Genomic DNA, 21,047 nt, shown 5'->3' on the forward strand with positions numbered 1-21,047 from the left:
TTCCCTTGCGTTTATTCTTGTGTTCTCTTTTTACCCCATGGTCAGTTTGCTGGGCACACGCATTCCAGCAATGCTGTTTGTTGTCTTATGTTAGGTATTCTGTTTCTCTTAGCTGTCGTGAGCGCGACTTTTTTCATGCCCTGTCTTTACACCCATCACCAGCAACTATAAGTGAATTTGTAGTTTCACTTTTTCCATGACAGGTATGAGCATACAACTCCCAGCATGCTTCTTGTTATTAGCTAAATGACCAGGCGTTGGCTACGAGTCGCCTCTAGGACTACTGAAGTCTTTGTACAGGTACTTTCAGTGCTGTTATAAGGCTGCCCAATGTTCATCCACCAGTACCTGGGAGCTCTTAGCAAAGTATAACAGCAACTTGTAAGGCCTCTGTTCGCCTTGTCATCAGTGCATTTAGACACAACGTCGTAATTTCTGCCGGACCAGAAACGACTCTCAAGTTTTCCAAAGTCCATGTTTACGCCCCTCTATCAATACCTTTTTATTTATTTGTTTGAATTCTGATGTGCAGCTGCTTTTTTAACAGGACTACGAATACCAGAATGCCTATAACACATACACCGAGCTATTGGCATAGTAAATGGCAATGCCTTTTATTTATGTGTTGGATTTAAAACAGATAAATAAAAGGCATTATAATTTACAATGCCAATAGCTCAAACTCTTGCAAATGCGAGACCTATTGTATTGCAAATGCTTGTTCGCCATGGCGCCTGGTTCACGGGATGCCATGTGCATACCATGTGCATACCATGCACGGGCGCTTTCATTATTTCTTTTGCATTACCATGGAGAAAACCTTGACCTCGCGTGTCACCTCCTTTGCGGTGTGACGTTGCAACAACCCTTGTCACATGCACATGTAAAACTAAAGCGTATATAACTCAGCGGTGCACATCTTTAAAGAGGGTAGCGGTAGATGATGGATAATACGAACGTTACACGTTTTAATAAATAAACGGCAAAACTACATTGGGACATCACGCTCCTGAACCGATTAAGCGACAGACTCAAATGCAGCCTATACAAAGGCAATTCTACAAGACGGGTGGGTTTCTATCGCTCGTGTCTTCCAGCACTGTGTCCCAATCCAAGATGGCCACTCCACCGAGAGTCTGATACGATGAGTAATGCAGAAGTCCTATTTCCGTGTTTACTAGATATTCGGGCCATGACAGTAACTAGACCTCTCATAGGTATCCATATTTTTCGGGGTCCGACCCCTGGTAAAAGGAGACCTAAGTAACCTCTCGGGTTACTAGGCCCAGTCCCGCTCCAATTCCGTTAGTGCAACGAAGAAACCTCAGAGCGAGGCTAGGAACACACCGCCATTAGAAGTGAGGCAGGGAAGAGACCTCAGAGTGAGGCTAGAAACGCACCGCCATTGAAAGTGAGGCAGGTAGTCCGGAAGTGGCGGGGCTAAAGGGTCCCTCGTAGTCGCCTTGAGGAGTGCCTGTCGAGAGGTGCGTGTGGATGGGGTTTGTTGGTTGGCGGGGTTATAGATGTTTATGGAGCGGTAAAAGTAGGCTGGGATAAAACCCGAGCTATGTCAAATCCGAGTTGAAGCTGGAGCGCAGTCTCTTCTCTCCTGAAACTGAGTTGCTTTCGAGGTAGAGTTGGCATCTCTCATAAATGTGAAGCATGTTGTCTTGCAAAGCTTCTGGCTTGTCATTGTGCAGAGTGCTTCCTATTTATTTCAGGACACACACGGTCACCGGTATGTTGCTGGGCGAACATCAATGGAATACATTTAAAAATTCAATATTTCATTGGGAGGTTGCATCGTTAATGACACACTGAAGGGGGTTTGTTTCAGAGATTCATGAAACTGTTCGTTAACTGTCCCTTTCCAGATAACTATAACGTCATCTTCTGTGTAATGGCCCTAGGCACAGATGTGGTCCATCCATCCTGCAGTCGATGCACCCTAGGTATGCTCCCTCTCATACTAACCTATGTAAAGAGTTGGTATTAGAGGGGGCAACCTGGAGCCTGACACAGTGTCCTACAGTAGGAAGTACTACATCCCTCCTTATAAGCCTCATGCAGATGCTGTGTTCAGTTAATCCTTACTGTTCCATATAAAGGCGAATAAAGTGTTTAACTAAAAACCTTGTCCACATACAAAGATGGGTATTCGGTGGGAGGAGTAATTCCTTAAGTCTTAGGTCTCCCTGCTGGGAACAAAACTTTTTTTGTGAATTGTGGGAAAGCTGCAAATGCAACGATGATATTTATTTATTTATTTGGTGACTTGAGATATGCAATGTCTATGTTTCGTATCAGATAAGAGGCCTCTCTCCTTCCAATCTGCTAACCTTATGCTTATTAGCGATGTCGCCAACCAATTCTAGTGTCTATTATGACATCAACATGTGCATTATAGGATAAATAAAGATCATATAAGTTACTGTGAAATTAAGAATTATTCATTTTTCCTCCTGTAGATGTGTTAGGAGATGCATGTATATGTACAACATCCCTTTTATCCCATTTGTTTTAGAAGTTAAAAGTAAAAAAATGAACTCCTACCTAACTTATAGCTGATGTACCATGATTATGTTTTTATTTGTATGAAGAATTTGAGTTTTTTAGTAAGTATAGTCGTGGGTATGGTTTTACTACCACAATTTATGCTGTTTAGTACACATAATTATCATATACACATGTTCTTCACAGCCATGAAGAAGTTTCATGCTTTGAATGAAACATGTTGGCTGTCTAGCTGGTCGAATAATTATTGACTAGAATACTGAATAAAGAATGAACAAAGGTTTAGGAATACAGCATCTGCTTTTTGACTTTGGAGTTACTGAATCTGTGCATACTTCGTGTTGAATACTTGTCTGAGTGCATGCTATTGGTTGCTATTATATATCTTGAAACTTTGACGGAGATGCACTCCTTTCTTCCTATTTTTCTGAGTATTTGTTTAAACTTTTTGTTTAATCAATCTGATTCTATCAGCGTGCTGCAGGGGTAGCGCGGTTGTCTTACCCGTGCCTTACTATGAACCTCCCTATCTCGAGACCCAAGATCCCGAACCCCACGCACTATAGCTTTAGGTTGTACCTTTCTGTAATAACATAATTTTCTCAACATAATCTCTATAAGTTGCACATTCTTAATGTTTTATTTCGACACCAGAATGTAAATTTTAGACATTGCTCATCACGAAAAGAAAGCGTTATTCATAAAATTATAATCGCATTTCATTTCACACGTTTTATACATAAAGAAATTAATTTCCACAATTTCTGCTGTGATTCCTTTTAGATGCTCAATGCATTTCGGGTCATACTAGACCCTTCATCGGTAGCCAGTTTCATCTAAAAAACAACAATGCAACACAATCATCAGCAACCTCCCCATGCTGAAGAACTCAAAACAGTATTTACAATGATTATAAATCTGAATGCTATTTACTGTGTCGATAGTTCCATATTGTGGGTGTTATGAAAAAGCCCTTTTCCATACCATAGTGCTCAAAACAAAATAAAAAAATCATGTTAATGCTTACTTGGTCCTCACTTCAAAAGCTTTCTGTTTGTTCTGGAAAAAGACCAAAGCATGTCAGCACCTGCTTTTCTATACTTAACAGTGACCTTTCGGATGCTCCAAATAACCAACTCTAGTCTTACCGATTCAAATCAATGCCCTCTGTCACCCGGTGTATTCCAAAACACCGGTCTCCCCCGGAGGTCTGATCAAACTAATAGGAACACCTGCATGAAACACAAAGTGCCAAAACCTAAATCTCCAGTAAATCACCGCACCACAAGTTAGTCTTTACTCTCCCTTCGGCAGTGTACTTACAAAAGAAGTTCCTCGCTGCTGTGATCAAATTCTCGCCACCATGCTCGCTATTACAGTTTTCACAGACAATTCAGAATCGCGACTCATATGCACCATAAAAACAAACGGCGTACTAACAACGGCCGCCATGTTGGAATAATAAAATCGATCTCGGAAGATGAATAAACACTAAATCCTCACTTGTAGTCAACTAAGCCACATATTTACACTCAAAGATATACGAGGCCCAGATCATCCTTACTAAAACTAAAAAAACAACAATGGTATTACAACTCACTCCAAGCTGCTAAACCGACCTAAATGTGAGCGCCATATTGGAAGTAGTCAAACGAGATGGTTAATATCACAGGGTCCTTACTCTCTAAAAATAAATAATGATTTCCAAGGATTGTTCAGCGTAAGACCACTATTTGCCTTCACGAGGTCAAAAAACTTAAAAGAAATTTTGAAATCTCCTTCCAGAAAAACAGATCCTACATCACACAGAGGAATGAGGAAATGTACCAATTGTGTACATTGTAATAACGTCATCGTAGGAGGAAGCCTACATCATCCCTTATCTGGCAAAGAGATTAAATTATATCATAACACTAATTGTAACTCCAGTAACTTGATTTATTACATCAAATGTCCCTGCGGGAAATTATACGTAGGCAAAACAGAAAGAAAACTCAAAGTGCAAATTTCTGAACATAAAAGTACTATTAGGAACAAAAACATGAAGAGTAGTCTAGCATCTCATTGGATTCAAGAAAGACACACCATATCTCAGATACAATTTTCCGTTCTTGAACAAGTTTCTCATTCTGAGGCCACGGATCGAACTCGATCCCTCCTCCAGAGAGAAATATTCTGGATAAAAAAATTGGGCACTCAGGATCCGAAAGGGTTAAATTAAAGAATAGATTTTGCATGTTTTCTGTAATTGAGGCAATGTGGTAACTGTTTTTTTTTTAAAACCGTATTTATTGAGAGTTCAAGCAGGTAGCGGTACATCCCTCCACAGTCAGGAGGAGACTGTAATGTGGTAACTGTTGGATACGTGCACATGCTTTGATCACTGAATGTTGACCATCATATTTGTCTAATGACAGCAAGTTCCTAACATTGTGTTCATCTTTTTACTAGAATGTATGACCTTTTCCACACAATATTCCACTCCTTTATTTTCATTTCAAAGTTTCATTTTCATTATTTATTTTTAGAGAGTAAGGACCCCGTGATATTAACCACCTCGTTTGACTACTTCCAATATGGCGCTCACATTTAGGTCGAATTAGCAGTTTGGAGTGAGTTGTAATACCATTGTTGTTTTTTTAGTTTTAGTAAGGATGATCTGGGCCTTGTATAGCTTTGAGTGTAAATATGTGGCTTAGTTGACTACAAGTAAGGATTTAGTGTTTATTCCTCTTCCGAGATCGATTTTATTATTCCAACATGGCGGCCGTTGTTAGTCCGCCGTTTGTTTTCATGGTGCATATGAGTCGCGATTCGGAATCGTCTGTGAAAACTGTAATAGCGAGCATGGTGGCGAGGATTTGATCATAGCAGCGAGGAACTTCTTTTGTAAGTACACTTCCGAAGGGAGAGTAAAGACTAACTTGTGGTGCAGTGATTTACTGGAGATTTAAGTTTTGGCACGTTTGTGTTTCATGCAGGTGTTCCTGTTAGTTTGATCAGACCTCTGGGGGAGACCGGCGTTTTGGAATACACCGGGTAACAGAGGGCATTGTTTCGAATCGGTAAGACTAGAGTTGGTTATTTGGAGCATCCGAAAGGTCACTGTTAAGTATAGAAAAGCAGGTGCTGACATGCTTTGGTCTTTTTCCAGAATAAACAGAAAGCTTTTGAAGTGAGGACCAAGTAAGCAATAGCATGATTTTTAGGTCGAGCAGTGTCTGCTCGAGACCTAATGTTGCCCGTATTTGGGAATGTGGACACGAGAGTGGCACGAGCGCAGATTTGACCTCACATTCCGGTGCGCACACAGCCATCCTCCACACCCCTGCACACAGACCACACAGGCACACGTCCACACGCTGCCGCCCCCCACCACACACACACATACAGACACGCATGCATACACACGCCGCCGCTCCCCCCCCCCCCCGCACGCACAGACACACAGACACACCCATGCCCCATGCATCGGGAGATCTGCCATACAATCGGTACTTACGCCAGCCTCCGCCAACATCGCAGGGAGCGGCGGTTGCAGGCCCCCAGCATAGGAAACAGGCCCCCGCGGTGCACACACTGGGAAGAGGAAAAGGGGACGAGACCCGCGGCGCACGACATGGCACAGGGAGGCGGTGCGCGCCAGCCTCAGTCGCTGCCTGGAACATGTGCGCGCGCTCCCCAGCTGTAGTTGGAAGGCTCTCTGAAAGGATTGTCCTGATATGTTCTGCCCACTGCAACTTCTGTAGCACGATCAGCCGCCGCGAGCCACGCGGGTAGTTTCACGTCACGAGCGCTCCACCTTCTACGCCGCCTGCCGTCCCCCTCTGTTTCTCTACAGTCTGTTGAGTCCCGGGCGCCCTGGCTTCCCCTATTAGCGCCGTCGTAAAGCCCTCCTCTTGCGCGTACGGATCAGCCTGTCGCCGCGAGCGCAGACCAGACCGTTTTTTGGCTATCTCTCCTCTAGTCGGTCCTACCACCGTTTAGGTCACGCTACAAGTTCGGTGAGTGTCTACACTTGCTGCGGAATCAATGAACGTCCTTCCGTTTATGGGTTTGGGCTGACGCCGGCCTGCAATCAAAGCACAAAAGCACTCCTTCGGGAATGGAGGTTCGGACCTCCTCTTTGACGTCATACACCGGGCCCATACGGCAAACATTTGAAATGCATTGACAATTGAGGCTTTGTTAATAATGTGTTACATTTGGAAAGGTTCTCAGTACTATGTCGTGCTTATATATCAACCTGGTAGTTCAATGTGTTGTTTCAATCATTTTAATTGGACCTGTGTGATTTTTGTTTTTGTTACGTAAGCGTAATTTCTGGAACTTGGCGTCATCCTTCGTGTGATAAGATTTCAAAAATTAAGCTTTATGACTGATTGCTTAATTAAATGCTATTCGGGTGGCAATCTTATCATGTGATCACGGGAGCCACTCGAACTACCCGAACGTGTAGTGCTGTTGTTTGTACATTTATATTTGTTGCCGTTTACTTTTTTGTGCGAAAAACACCACCCAGAGGTGCATTCTGCATAAAAATTTAGCTCTATATACCAGATCTCCATTTCGTGACAGTACACAAATGGAAATTACACAAGTTTCGCACACCCCTACTCACATTACAAATGCTAAAGATGTCACATTTGAGAAAGTTAAAACTATTGGCATTATAAATGACAAAGCTATTCATTTCGCTATTCTCAAAAACCAACACATAAATAAAAAATTTGTCATTTACAATACTAATAGCTCAAACTTTCCTAATGCGAGACCTATTGCATTGCAAATGCTTGTTTTATTTTGTTTTGTGCACTATGGTGTGGAAAAGGGCTTTTTCATAACACCCACAATATGGAACTATAGACACAGTAAATAGCATTCAGATTTATAATCATTGTAAATACTGTTTTGAATTCTTCAGCATGGGGAGGTTGCTGATGATTGTGTTGCATTGTTGTTTTTTAGATGAAACAGGCTCCCGATGAAGGGTCTAGTATGATCCAAAATGCATTGAGCATCTAAAAGGAATCACAGAAGAAATTGTGGAAATTAATTTCTTTATGTATAAAACGTGTGAAATGAAATGTGATTATAATTTTATGAATAACGCTTTGTTTTTGTGATGAGCAATGTCTAAAATTTACATTCTGGTGTCGAAATAAAACATTAAGAATGTGTAACTTATAGAGATTATGTTGAGAAAATTATGTTATTACAGAAAGGTACAACCTAAAGCTATAGTGCGTGGGGGTCGGGATCTTGGGTCTCGAGATAGGGATGCTATTATATATCTGCCACAAAGCGCTAAGTGTGCTACAAAGGCAGAGGGTTCTGTGAGTGATTGCCAATGTTTGTTCCAGATGCTGTACCAGATTGAGCGGACACAAGAGTTGTATTGTAATTGCATTTGTATAGCGGTTACTACCCCTGACAAAGCATCAAATCGCTTTTTTGGCGAGTAGCACGCTACTCCGGGACCCATAGAGGATTAGTGTTGAATTAGTATAGTGAAACATGCAAGTACATTTTAAGTGGTGGATAGTTTAGTCAGTTATTTGGATTCGGAAGGATAGCAGTAGGATAGAAGAGGAAAAAAGGTTTGTACTTATATAGCGCCTATTACCCCTGATGGGGTGTTGAAGCACCCTACTCCGGAAACCCATAATGGATTAGTGGTGAATTAGTATGGTGAAATATGAAAGTAATTTGAGTGGTGGATATTAGTCAGTTATTTGGAATGAGAAGGATAGCGGAGGGATAGAAGGGGAAGGAAGGTTTGCATTCATATAGCACCTCTTACCCCTGATGGGTGTTGAAGCGCTTTTCTGGCGCGTAGCACGCTACTCCGGAACCCATAAAGGATTAGTGTTGAAAATTAGTATAGTAAAATATGAAGTAGTTTGAGTGGTGAATATGTTATTCAGTTATTTGGATAGAGAAGGGTAGGTGACTGGATAGAAGAGGGTAAGAGGTTTGTATTTATATAGCGCTTGCTACCCCTGATGGGGTTTTGAAGCGCTTTTTTGGCGACCAGCACGCTACTCTGGAACTCATAAGGATTAGTGTTGAATTAGTATGGTGAAACATGAAATTAATTTGAACTGTGGATATTTTAGTCAGTTAATTTTGTTTGAGAAGGGTTGGAGAGGGGTAGAAAATGGGAAAAGGTTTTGCATTTGTATAGCGCTTGTAACCCTGATGGGGTGTTGAAATGGTTTATTGGCGAGTAGCACGCTACTCTGGAACCCATAAAGGATTAGTGGTGAATTAGTATAGTGGAATATGGAATTTGAGAAGTGAACATGTTAGTCTGGTATTTTAATGGAAAAGGATAGCGGAGGGATAGAAGAGTGAAGGAGTCTTTTTTGTTATTTTTTTTTTTTTTTAGGTCATAGCAGTCAGATGAGTAAAAAGGGTTTTTGGAGGGGAAGGGTCAGAGGTAAGAGTTTAAAAAGGTTTGTTTTGGGGGATCAGTATAGTAAAAGGTGTCAGATGATGCAAGGTGGTGTAGAGTAAAAGAGAGTCTAGAAAGGGTTATTTTGGGGATCATATTATTGGTATGGGGATTAGGATAAAGTAGAAAGTGGATGTAGGAGATATATTGATATTTGCGTAGGGTGAGAGAGAGTGTAGTGCATTGGAAAGAGTAATAGAAAGAAGTTTGAGATGAGTCATAAAGTTGGGCTTGCAAATATACTGAGAGAAGTATTGGATGAGAATTAGGGTAGTGTATTGGAAATTTTGAGGCAAGAGGCCCCTTTAGAGCTGAGGTTCCTTTGTGGAATGTGCTTGGTGATTTTATTCCTGATGAAGAGCTATCCCATTCCATGTATTGCTTTGTGGGTGATACGCAGTAGCTTGAACGTGGATCTTCTGGCAACTAGTAACCAATGCAGGGCATTCAAGGCAGGTGACATGTGGTCTCGCGGTTTGATATGCAAGAGTAGTCTGGCAGCCGAGTTCTGAATCCATTGTAGTCTTTTCATAGTCATTAAAAGTGATCCGTGGTAGAGGCTATTGGTGTAATCGAGTTTGGACAGAACAAGGGAGTTGGTAGCTTGAACTTTGTTTGAAAATCCCAAATGAGAGAAAATTATTCGCAGCGTTTTTATAGTGACAAAGCTTGATCTTGCTAGTATGTCCACTTGGGCATTCATCGACAGCTTTGAGTCCAGGGTCATTCCGAGGTTTCTTACTTCCTTCGCTACTTTAGGGGGTGATTCCAGTTCATCAAGCCAGGCGGCAAGCGGGTCATAATGTTTCCAATCGCCACACGTGAGTATTTCCATTTAGGAAGCATTCAATTTGAATGGCTCCTGGTCATCCACTGATCCACGGCTCTGAGGCAACTGAAAATTGGGGATTTTCTAATGTCTTTGGGGCATTCCAGTTGAAAGAGTATTTGCTTGTAATCTGCAAAGTTATAGCACGTGAGGTGATATTGATTGATCAGTTCCGGCAATGACTTCATGAAGATGTTGAAAAGCATGGGCGAGGTGATAGAGCCTTGAGGGATCCATGCTTTTGTTGAGAATGGTTTGAACGAGAAAGGTGGGGTATGGATGACATTAGTTTTGTTTGTTTTGACAGTAGGACGCGATCCAGTATGGAGATGTTGTCAACTTTAGTGATATGTAATGTTTGCCTAAACACAACAGCTAGACCACCTCCTTTTTTGCCTATACGATTTGGGGTGATCGTTTGAAAGCCTAGAGGAACGGTTTCATGCAGCACTGGAGCTATATTGTCTCCCATCCATGATTCAGTTATGAATAGTATGTCTGGTTTTGTATCTGTGAGAAGGTCATAGATGGGTTGTTTGTTTTTAGAGAGGGATCATGCGATTATTAGTAGACAGTTTAGAGAATGGCCTTTGGTGGTAGTGAGACTGTGTTTTGTAGAAGAGTGATCAGTATTGTGTGTGTTTGTAGCAGGTGTGTTTTTAGTTCTGGCATTAGCTGTCTTAGGATAGCAGCCGTGTAGCTGTTCTGCATCATGTACCTCATCCAGCCTGCTAAGAAGCCATTTTGACAGGTCTGCATGTAGTGGAGATGGTGTTTGAGAGTGAGTTGGTGTGCTGTGTCGTTTTCGTAGTGTAACATTGTTGTGCCGTAGACATGGGGAAGTTAAGTTGTGAGGTGTGGCATGTTGCTTATATTGTTTGCATGTGTTTAGGTCAGAAGGTGTTTGAGTCAAGGGTGGTGGTGCAGCGTGTGGGTCATGTAGTAAGGTTCTAAATTGTCCAATGGATGAGAGGCGGTTAGAAGAGAGTTGCTGTATCTGTGTTATGTGTGGTGGAAGAGAGAATGCTTGGCATTGGAGTTTGTTCCTTTGTGCGGTTTGAAAGGCGGGTGTATGTTTGTATTTTGTGATGGTAAGTATTATGAGGTGTTGAGCTTTGAAGAGCTTGTTGTGCTGGTGTGCGTGATATGTTTTGTTTTTGATGAGTAGTGAAAAGGGCTGCTGGTGTATTTGTTTCATGCAATGGATTTGTTTGTTTAGTGTTGTTTGTGAGAGGAGGGTCTAAGGTAGAGGGGGTGGTGATGTGTTTGAGTAGCGGGTATGTTGTGTGTAGGAGGGAATGAAGTGGAGGTAAGAGTGATTGTCTTAGACTGGTTTGTTGCAAGAGTTAAAAAGTGTGGCGCCATGCAGTGTATGTGTTGTGCGTGAGTGTTATTATGGTAGAAGGAAGAGGAGGGTGTTGGTTGGACAAATGTTGGTAGTACCCTAGTTAACCCAAGCCACAATTGTAAACCGGTTGTGTAATAGGGAGTTTGCCCAAAGTGTTACTTCTTGACCAGGACACTTCACTGCTAATCTTTGATATTGGCTGTTTATTGTTAGTGGAATCTTTGCCTTTTTATCTTCAGTCCATGATATGTCTACTAGGTCTTTCTGATAAATCTGAGTAGTATGTCACAACTGAGTCCGGCAAGAGAGTGGGTGCATGAGGTGGGAATACCCATTTTGTGGCCTCATCCCTGATTGCATGTTGCCCCTAAAGTTGTAAGCTGCTCAACAAGGTTATCACTAGTCTGTGCTGCTGTTTTCCCCTTCTCCATGCGTGCCCTCACATATGCTACTCTCCAGATTCCACCACCACCCCCTAATAGAATCTATTAGGCCTTTTAACTGCTGACCTAACATAGTTATATTTGGAGTATCGCAGGACGGTACGTGATCTACCTGCAACTCGGAACATTCACATGTTTACCCCTTCTTAAGTGGACATACAGCCTCGTGATTGAGTCTTGCATGGACATCAGAGACCCCTACTTGCCTTTTGGGCCTTCACAGGATTGGAAGACTGAGGCAGCATGAAGGGCAGTTTCACACATCCTGTAAAAAACACATTCTAAGTACCTTAATTTGAACCCCATAGTCCAACATCAAGTGCCTTCCTTTATCATGCAGAAATCTGAGAACAATAACCTTGAAAGAACTCTCAAGTCACTACCGAAGGAGCCTGTTCTAATTGCTTTCATGAGCTCTGCTCACATACCTGACTTTCAAATCATTGTTGCAGTACTCTTACCACCTTCAAATGAGTTTATACCAGCGCTTGCAATTTTAACTTACATCATTACTGGCTGAACCTCCTAGGTTATTGTAGCAGAGTGTACCGAAAAGCTCTGATCTGGTGCTGTCAATTGTAACAAACATATCTACCCTAATAGGGGTAGAATTAATATAGGCCTTTAAATGTCATGGGTATTTCCCTTCCTTCCACCAATTGCTCTGCAGTAAAACATTCCCTTGCCTCTTGTGTTAAGTCCATTAAGTTCCAACAGATCACCATACGAAAATAAAGTTTGACCTTAGTGCATTGTGCAAGTCTTTTGGACAAGCTTCTTCAGCACACAGCACTTCCCTTCTCTTTGTATTCATGAACGTTTATCTTCCCTAGTCCAGTCTTCTTTGCTAGTGCGATGATTCAAGGCACAGATAACGTGCTGAAAAACGGTTACTTTTTTGTTATGCGTTTTATGATTATGATTTCAAGAATACAAACTGTACCTCTATTTCATCATCCAAATGCCTGGACTTCACTTTCATAGTACATTTAAAGATGGTTTCCAAGCTACTAGAATGCTTAGTTGTGGTAAATATATCTTTGGAATCAAGACTGTCAGCCTGTAAATATGTAGAATGTTGTCCAGCTCTGTACTGGGTGTGTGTACGTCTGATATACAAGGGAGTCCAGTTTTTAGAAAGGGGCAAATTTCCATCTGAGTTCTTGTTTCTTAGTTGTTGATTTTTCAGTTGTGATAATTGCCCATCTAATGTATCGTGTTCACGTGTAGGGTGAGGTATATTTCTGTGTGAATGCTTGTGCATGTATGTGCTTACACAGCAGTAGAGTTCTCAGCTGGAGCATACGTAAAATGGAATCCATACCACAGATGAGTGTGCTGCTGACGCGAAATACATTTGGTATCTACAATGGTGCATACTCATTGGTATGTACACACATGATGGCCAGCTAGAACATGAGGCGATCCAAATTTGACAACTTATGTCCTGCATTGATGTGAATTCTACTTGTCGTTTTATTTCCCAGGTGACCTGGCTTTCCCTCTGGTTCGGGCTCCTTGGCACAGCCACCTCCCAAGATGTATGCAGTTTACCGACAGGCTCACCCACCCACCGGGGTAGAGTTCTCCATATACTGCAACTTTTTCAACAACTCTGAGCGGAACCTGGTTGTGTCCGGAACCTCCCAGCTCTATGTGTATCGTCTGAACCATGATGTTGAGGTATCATTTTTCTTTCTTTGCTGAGGCTTTTGCCTATCCAAGAAGTTCAGGCGCACCTAGATTTTCTTGTGATGGGGAAGGGGTGTAGGAGCTATATGAAGTCCATAGTCCTGGCCCAAAGGGGTGAGGTTTTTAGCTCATATAGCCTGTGGATCTGTGGTTGGTGATGGGTATACGATGAGGGATCCATGCACGATTGGCTACCAATATCATCAGAGATGCTTGTATAAAAAGGCTGTGGGGAATCCCAGCTCTTTCCCCTCTGAGGAGGTTCTCCTGCACTGCTGATATGAGCATGTGCGTTTTGCTTAATAGGATCCTACCTGATGAATCCGCTTTTCTGAGCGGTGAAACCCAAATCTTTCTTTTGCAGGAAGACTTTCATGATCTCATTTAAAAGGTGAGAAAACTGTGTCAGGCAGGATGTCAATGTTTCATAGCTCCCCTTGCATCACAGCAGCTGTGTCCCTGTGGCAGACATCTTATGTGTGGGTATTGGTTGTTCTTGGTCTTCTGGAGTTCCTAGGGCAGGCATTGCAGGTAAAATCTATCTGCTTTGTACATCAGGAACACTCAGTGTACTGACACATTTTTGCATTTGTCTGTAAAGAATGATCTTTGGCTACAGTTAATCATCAGTCTAAGGCCAAGTACATATTGACTAGCTCATGAAGGCCGCTTTGTGACCAAGTGTTTCATTTGATGTTTTCAGGCTCTCCAATAGTTTTTTTGATGGTGCTGTTTCCTAGTGCCTCTGCAGGGAGCTTTCACCACTGCTCCTTCTACACAAACTTTGCACATAACCAGGAAGCTTCTGGTATAAGGTGATCTCTCACTGATATATTTTGAGTTGACAATGTTATGGTATTTTATGACTGGGCCTTGAATAAGACTGAACCAGTCAGACAAGGCACTAAACACTGCCGTTGCTGTTAAAATGCTTTTTCCATTTGCAGAGTATGTTCTGCTCATGCTAATTTTTTTGTTTCCTTCCAGAGCTCCAGCAAAGGAGATAAAAGTACAGGTAATAACAGGGGGGCTGTGTTCCTTGGAGTGTGGGAGGAGGTTGGGGACTGCTGGATCTGTTTGCCCATGCGACTTGCCCTTGGATAACCCACCCGCCTTTGCTTTGACTCCTGCTTTCCTTTCACTGCTTTGCTTGGACCTCTCCTACAGGTGTCCTGTGATCTCTCGCCTCTAGTGGGGAATAGGATTGTGCCCCTGTGTTTGAATAGTTTAGTTGCCCCCACACCTAGTCCGATGCTTTGCTTAGGGGTGCCTCACTAAGCCTCCTGCTGATTTCTGACACTGATGATCTTGAGGTCTCCATCCACCTGTCAAACTAATGGTCACCTGGCTTATGCTAGGTTCAGCTACCTGGTCTCAATCCAGTCTCCGCATTCCTAAGGGGGCACAGTTTTCTACTAACTGAAGGGAACCCTAGTGCATGACTGTCTTCAGATCTGTTTCTTTCTGCGCAGTGTTTGCTTTCACACCGGTCACTGCTTGAGCATTTCTTTTTGTCTCCTTCTGTAATCTCCCTCCTTTAGAGTTTCTCTTTCAGTGTCCAGTTATCTGTTGTTTTTTTAAAGCTTACTTTAAATCTTGTGTTGCACTCTCCGGCAGTGCCCTTACTGTGCATTCCGAAACTAACTTCTCTTTTTTGTTCAGAAAATAAAGGGCACAAGGAGAAGCTGGAGCTGCAAGCAAATTTCTCTTTCTTTGGAAATATCATGTCTATGGCTAGCGTCCAGCTAGCGGGAGGCAAGAGAGACGCATTGCTGCTGAGCTTCAAGGATGCTAAGGTACTCTGGGACGTTTTTGGTTCCTGCTTGTCAACTATTCTTCACTCTGGCTGAATCTTATTATGTCCCTCAGTGTGCACTCCCTATTGGTCGTTTTGGCTTTCGAGGTCCCTCCCCGTTTCCTAGAGATCAGTCTTGACTGAGCTCATCCCTTTATTCTTATGACTGTATTTATGACTGCCAACAAAAGTAATGAAGTCATAGGCATCATTTAAATAAACTCCAAACCACTTTAGTGTATAAATTACACTGGTTTGTAGTTCACACTCTGCTACAAGTGCCAGTTAAGTGCCCCCTGGTACTTTACACCTTCTGGGTGCAGAGGTACCGGTCTGGTCTACCGGTGGCCTCCATTCTGTCTCCGTTTGAAGAGTATTCTTTCTGACAGTATTGCAGGTTTCCTCAGCTTGACTCCAGTCTTGGTCAAGCTACTCCAATCCCCTTCAATTTGTTCATGGGAAGAGAGAGGTGCTGTTCTTTGGGACCCTTTAAGGACTGTTCAGTGGACCTAAATCAAAACATTGCAGTCACGATTGTGCACTTTCTGGGACTACCCACTCATGGTGTTTTTTCCCCTTTGTTTTCTGTCCATCTTGCCCCCCCTCTTTCTAATCGTTCCTAGTTCTGTGAAACGACAGGCACGTTATAAATCAGTAATTGTTCCTCTGAATTCTCCACTTATTAAATGTTAATTTATTTTCGTGTGTCCCCATGCTCCACATGCAATGCATGGCCCCAGTGTGACTCCTTAAACTCAGCGTGCCATTCTTGTTCCCTGTTTTGACTTCTTCTGCCCCCCTCCATTCTAATGCCTTCTATCTGTTACAGCTCTGTGTGGTGGAGTATGACCCAGGCACCCATGACCTAAAAACGCTGTCCCTCCATTACTTTGAAGAGCCGGAGCTACGGGTATGTATTACTATTCCTGTAGCGCAAACATTCTCGGGGAGCAATAGAGCATTGCGCAAATAATTGATGGGATTAGATCTGATTGTGAGAGGGAGGGGGGTAGAATAATACAAGATTATATACAAAAGTTAGAGGGCTTAGGGTGGCAGTGATCCTTTTGCCCGGTCTTAGAAGATTGAAGGGTCTTTATCCATGATCAATATGGCATTCTTTGAAGAAAAGGGTCTCTTGCTCTTTTGTGAATTCCAGGAGTGGGGGCAAAAGTCTGGTGTGCGCAGAGGTGTTCCATAATGCTCGACAAGCGCCTGCAAGTGCAAACATCATCTGCTTGGAAATTACTTTATTACTTCCAGAGTTTTACCCTTTTTGTGCTCTATAGAGAACCTCTTCACCCCTGTTCTCTCAGTTCTTTCTCACCGATGTTCTCTCAAACAGGAACAGCCACAATGTGTCCATGGCCATTTCTTATGATCAGTTCTTTGATTTGTCAGCTACTTGTAGGTGGATGGGAGATTTCCTCTCCCTACAAAATACTGTGTGGTCTAGGGGTTCTTCTTAATTTATCTCTGCTCTCAGAATGTCAGAGTAAATGGAGTGCAGGGGACACTGCGTGCTGATTTCCTCAAAGGGCATCGTAGCCACACAGACCAAAATTAACATACTCGCCATCTTTGCCACAATCCCCTTAGGCTTGGGAAAATCAATCCGTCGATCAGTCAAGGATTTATAAAGCGTGCAAGGCACAGGAGTTTCTAACTGTTTTTCGGTTTTTTTTCAACGAGGGGAAAACAAGGAGAAGTCACTGAAACAGGCAGGGAATATGAGAAAGCAATGAAAACAAAGGGAAAGTTTGGAGAAGGCACTCCAAAATAGGGGGGAAAAGAAAGGCAGAAAGCAGTGAAAACAAGGGAAAAGCAAGGAGAAGATAGGAGCAAGAGCGATGCAGCAGCACTTGGAGAGCTGGGCCTAGTGCCTGCTCAATGGAGTCGCACTGCGGCCTCCATTAAGTAGGTTTTTGTAGGAGGGAAAGTCTCTGGGGGGCAGTGGGCGGGGCTAGGTTGGAAAAAAGACAGAAGGCAGAAGCAGCAACAAGGGAAGAACCACCACAAAGCAATGACCATGAGGGGAAAGCAAGGAGAAAACACTCAAAAAGAAGGGAAAAGGCAAGGAAAAGTCAGAAGCAAGAGCGAAGAATGAGCACAGAAGAGCTGAGCCTGGGGCCTGCTCAATGGGGTTACACTGCGGCCTCCATTAAGGTAGGCCTTGGGCGCTGGGAGATTGTGGACGATTTAAAGCAGCACAATTAGTTGTTGGGAGCAGAAGGAGAAACCAGGGAGACAAAAGTGCAATTTGACAACATAAAATTGAGTTCCTGTAATCCTATATATTTGTTATAAATAACTTCATATTTTCTGACATGTAGAAGAACAGCACTGCGTTACATTAAATGCCATGTAACTTGTGGGATACTGTGCACAAGTGCTCGTGAAATGGTGATGGCACAAGTGACACGTGGGGAAGTATGTACAGCGACGTGAAAGGGCGCAACAAAAAGACAATTGGTGGTGAAATTTACATAGTAAAGATACCCAAACAATGAATGACAATATATTCAGGTAAAGTCAAGGTGGGTATCCGCGAGGAGCTAGCACCGAGGTTTTCGCTGTTAGTCAACGGTATTTCGGCCTGTTGGAGTGTTCAGATCTTCATCAGGACCAGGTTACTCTTTTTTTTTTATAACAGTGGCGTAGTATGTGACAGGAATCCCAGATATAGATGTGCAGGGTCCCTGAATTAATCAGGTTAAGGATGCATCTGTTGTCTGGAAGTGTGAGAAGTAATTGCGTAAAGTAGTCTCTGGAAGATAGTCCAGAGCGGGTCCAGTGGTTACTGCAAGAATCTGTGGTGAGGAAAAGCTGCTGTAGTCAGTTGTTATGAAGCATTCAGCAGTCAGTGTGGCATAGATCTCTGGTGGACGAAGCCGGCATTAGTTTGGCCAGAGTAAAGAAAACAAGGAGAAAGCAATGAAAAAGAAAGCAAGGAGAAAACACTCAAAACGGGGGGAAAAGCAAGGAGAAAGCAGTCAAAATTAGGGAAAAGCAAGGACATGGCACTCAAAAAGTGGGGAAAAATCAATGGAAAAGATGGCAGCAAGAGAGATGAAGCAGCACAGGCAGAGCTGAGTCTGTGGCCTTCTCAATGGGGTCGCACTGTGGCCTCAATTTAAGTACATCCTGGGATGAGGGTGGGCTGCTGAGAGGCAATGGCGTGGCTAGGCAAGAAAAAGACGGCAGGCAGGAGCGGTAATGAGGGAAGGAATGAGGAGAAAGCAGTGAAAACAAGGAGAAGACAGGAGTAAGAGCGAAGCAGCAACATGGGAAGAGCTGGGCCTGGGGCCTTCTACATGGGGTCTTGCTGTGGCCTCCATTAAGCAGGCCCTGGTAGGTGGGGGCAGGATGTGCAAAGTCGGGAAAAAGGTGGCAGGCATGAGCATCAATGAGGGGAAAAAACAAGAAGAAAGCAGTGAAAAAGAGGAAAAAGCAAGCAAAAGGCACTCAAGAAATGGAGGAGAGCAGGGAAAACAAGGAAAAAGTAAGGAGGAGGCACTAATAAAACAGGAAAAGTAAGGAGGAAGCAGTGAAAAAGAGGAACAGGCAAAGAACGCACTCAAAAAGCAAGGAAAAAACAGTAGTAAGAGCGATACAGCAGCACATGGAGAGCTGGGCGTGGGGCCTGCTCTACGGGGATGCTCTGTGGCCCTATTAAGTAGGTTCTGGGAGGATGGAAGGGTGTTGGGAGTTGGTGGATGGGGCTAGGCAGGAAAAAGTTGGCAGGCAAGAGCGGCAAGAAGACTAAAAAAACAGGAGAAAAAGCAAGGAGACTGCAATTAAAAAGATATTTAGAATGTTTGTAACCTTACTGACTTTGAGGACCCATCTGCAGCCCCCCAGATATGTGAAGCCCCCTGCAAGAGCTTGTGGGGTTAACAAGTAGGCAGGTGACTTCTAAGTAATATTTCCTATGACTGGGAAGATTGTGAAATATATGAGCCACCTAATAAGCTCACAGAGGAAGCCTTCAGTGCATTCAAGAGAGCTGGCTCTCAGTTAAGTGACTTGTTAAGCTGGTATATGTTGGAGACTAAAGCCCTGATTTAGAGTTTGGTGGATAGTTAAATGTCCGTCAGGGCGAAGGAGTACTTCACTCCGTCACACTGCCGGACATCCCGCCCACCAAGTGTCAGCTAGACCCACAGACACGCCACACATTGGCAGTAACAGCCGTCACAGCAGTTCCTGTCAATGTTGAAAAGTTTGACAAATGTCACCATCAAAAATGGCAATCGACCTCCAAACATTCCCAAAGTTTTATTATTTTTTCCCAATAAGAATTCCAAAGCTGGGGTTAGGTTTTTGGAAAATGTAAAAGTAAAGTGTGTGGTGAGAGAAGTAAGATGGAGAGCAAGCAGGCAGGATGAAACGCGACACCAAGGACAGGATGAGAGCCCAGGTGCAAAAGCTTGTAGGAAGCTTTTTTTGTAGTGTAACACTTTAGGTAAAGAGGAAACACTTCAAACAGCATGGTGAAGTGTAATATTTAATGAAGACAGCTATCCCTGAAAAGCAAAAAGAACAATTGGACACACTTTTTTTTGGGGATGAAAAGGAGTAGGCATTCCGACTGTGCACAGGAAAGGGGAGAAGCACCAGATGGGCGGGTGGAGGGAGAAACATCATAAAAAGTGGGTGTGGCAGAAGCATCGTGGGGGCTGGGTGGGGGCGAAGCGTCATAGAAGACAGACGGAAGGGGGCATGCAAAGGGAAAAACAACACAAACGGAGCGAGGAGGGAAGAAAGGGAGAAAGGTATGTTTGCTGTGGTAAACAATAGAGAACAGAACATGGAGGTGGGGGGAGAAGCACAATGGCGAGAAAGCAACACCGGAGCATCGCACAAGGGCGAGGACAGCGTGAAGGGGAGGGTACACGAAGTAGACAACTGGAAAACATGAACTCTCGAAGACATTAACAAAAAGAAAAAAGTAGTGCCTGAAAAAGCGAGAAGTGTAAGGACAAAGTAATGCATCCATGCTTCAGGGGAGGGACAAACGCAAGAAGTGGGAGGAAAGCCCACACACACTGACAAATGAGAAGCAAGAAAGTGAGAGGGAGAATGGAGCCAACCATTGATAAGAAATGGGCGGTGTCTAAGCTCACTAAAAACGAATAAAATGTCTTCCTTTAGACCACCAATGTGCTGTCTAGTAGGCGAGCCCTAAAAAGGGCATTTTGAAACGCTGGAAGAGCCAACGAAAACATTTACTGATGACAACTTTACATCACTGGCAGAATTTTGTCCACTGTAGTTGAATATGGACCTGTGCTGAAATACCCAGTGTTAGCATTATTGTTAGAAATGCAGTGTACTTTTGTATGTTAGATTTGTTTTGCTGGTCTGTCTCTCAATTTTCGCTCTATAATTATATTGTCTCTTTCGGTACATTTATTGGCTCTTTTTAAATGCTGTATTTTATAAGCGTTTAATGCCTTGCAAGCAAATACAACTTGGTTTGTGAAATAAAACAAAGACTGCAGGCAAATCTGTTATACCCTACTTATTTGTATAACATGTACTCCAGCCCTGCTGCCTATAGCTGCTCAGCCAGAGTGTGAGTTGGTCTTAGAATGTTGGTGTGCCTGTGTTGCGTGGAATGCCTGGGTGTCTGAGTGGATGAGTGTTGGCAATTAGAGATGGGCTGAGCAGCTAGGGAGGCTGCTCCTGGTGGGGCTGGTATCACACTATGCTGGCTGGAGTCTATATTTTTGGCGACGAGGATGGGTTCATTTTACAGAAGATCTGTTTTTGGGGACTAGATCCATCATATAGTAACCATTTCGTAATGCCTAGTTTATTTACCATATTACCGTGTTCTGTGTTAATAAATTCTACTTACAGGTCGCACTGTTAGGCATTGCTATGGGGCATTTAGTTCATTCTCACGAGACTGATTTAGTGTAATGTAACCAGGGTGTATATTGAAATGCACCTGTGTGCACTTT

The 21,047-nt window shown here is 43.2% G+C and overlaps 1 protein-coding gene across 2 annotated transcripts in view; it reads left to right on the top strand.

Moving 5' to 3' along the window:
* Positions 1–1,404: 1,404 nt before the first annotated feature.
* CPSF1 (cleavage and polyadenylation specific factor 1) overlaps positions 1,405–21,047 on the top strand; it is a 324,374-nt gene continuing 304,731 nt past the window's right edge. Inside the window, exons 1-5 of one of the 2 annotated variants that reach the window (XM_086966520.1) lie at positions 1,405–1,484; positions 13,079–13,274; positions 14,271–14,298; positions 14,946–15,079; positions 15,908–15,988. In XM_086966520.1, the coding sequence (XP_086822646.1) occupies positions 13,131–13,274; positions 14,271–14,298; positions 14,946–15,079; positions 15,908–15,988 (387 nt within the window). In that variant the 5' untranslated portion in view covers positions 1,405–1,484; positions 13,079–13,130. Of the gene's footprint in view, positions 1,632–13,078; positions 13,275–14,270; positions 14,299–14,945; positions 15,080–15,907; positions 15,989–21,047 lie in introns of both variants that reach the window. The other variant, XM_086966519.1, reaches the window with a different exon arrangement.

The sequence above is a fragment of the Lissotriton vulgaris genome, chromosome 4_1 (assembly GCF_964263255.1).
Source record: "Lissotriton vulgaris chromosome 4_1, aLisVul1.2, whole genome shotgun sequence".
Taxonomy (NCBI): Eukaryota; Metazoa; Chordata; class Amphibia; order Caudata; family Salamandridae; genus Lissotriton; species Lissotriton vulgaris.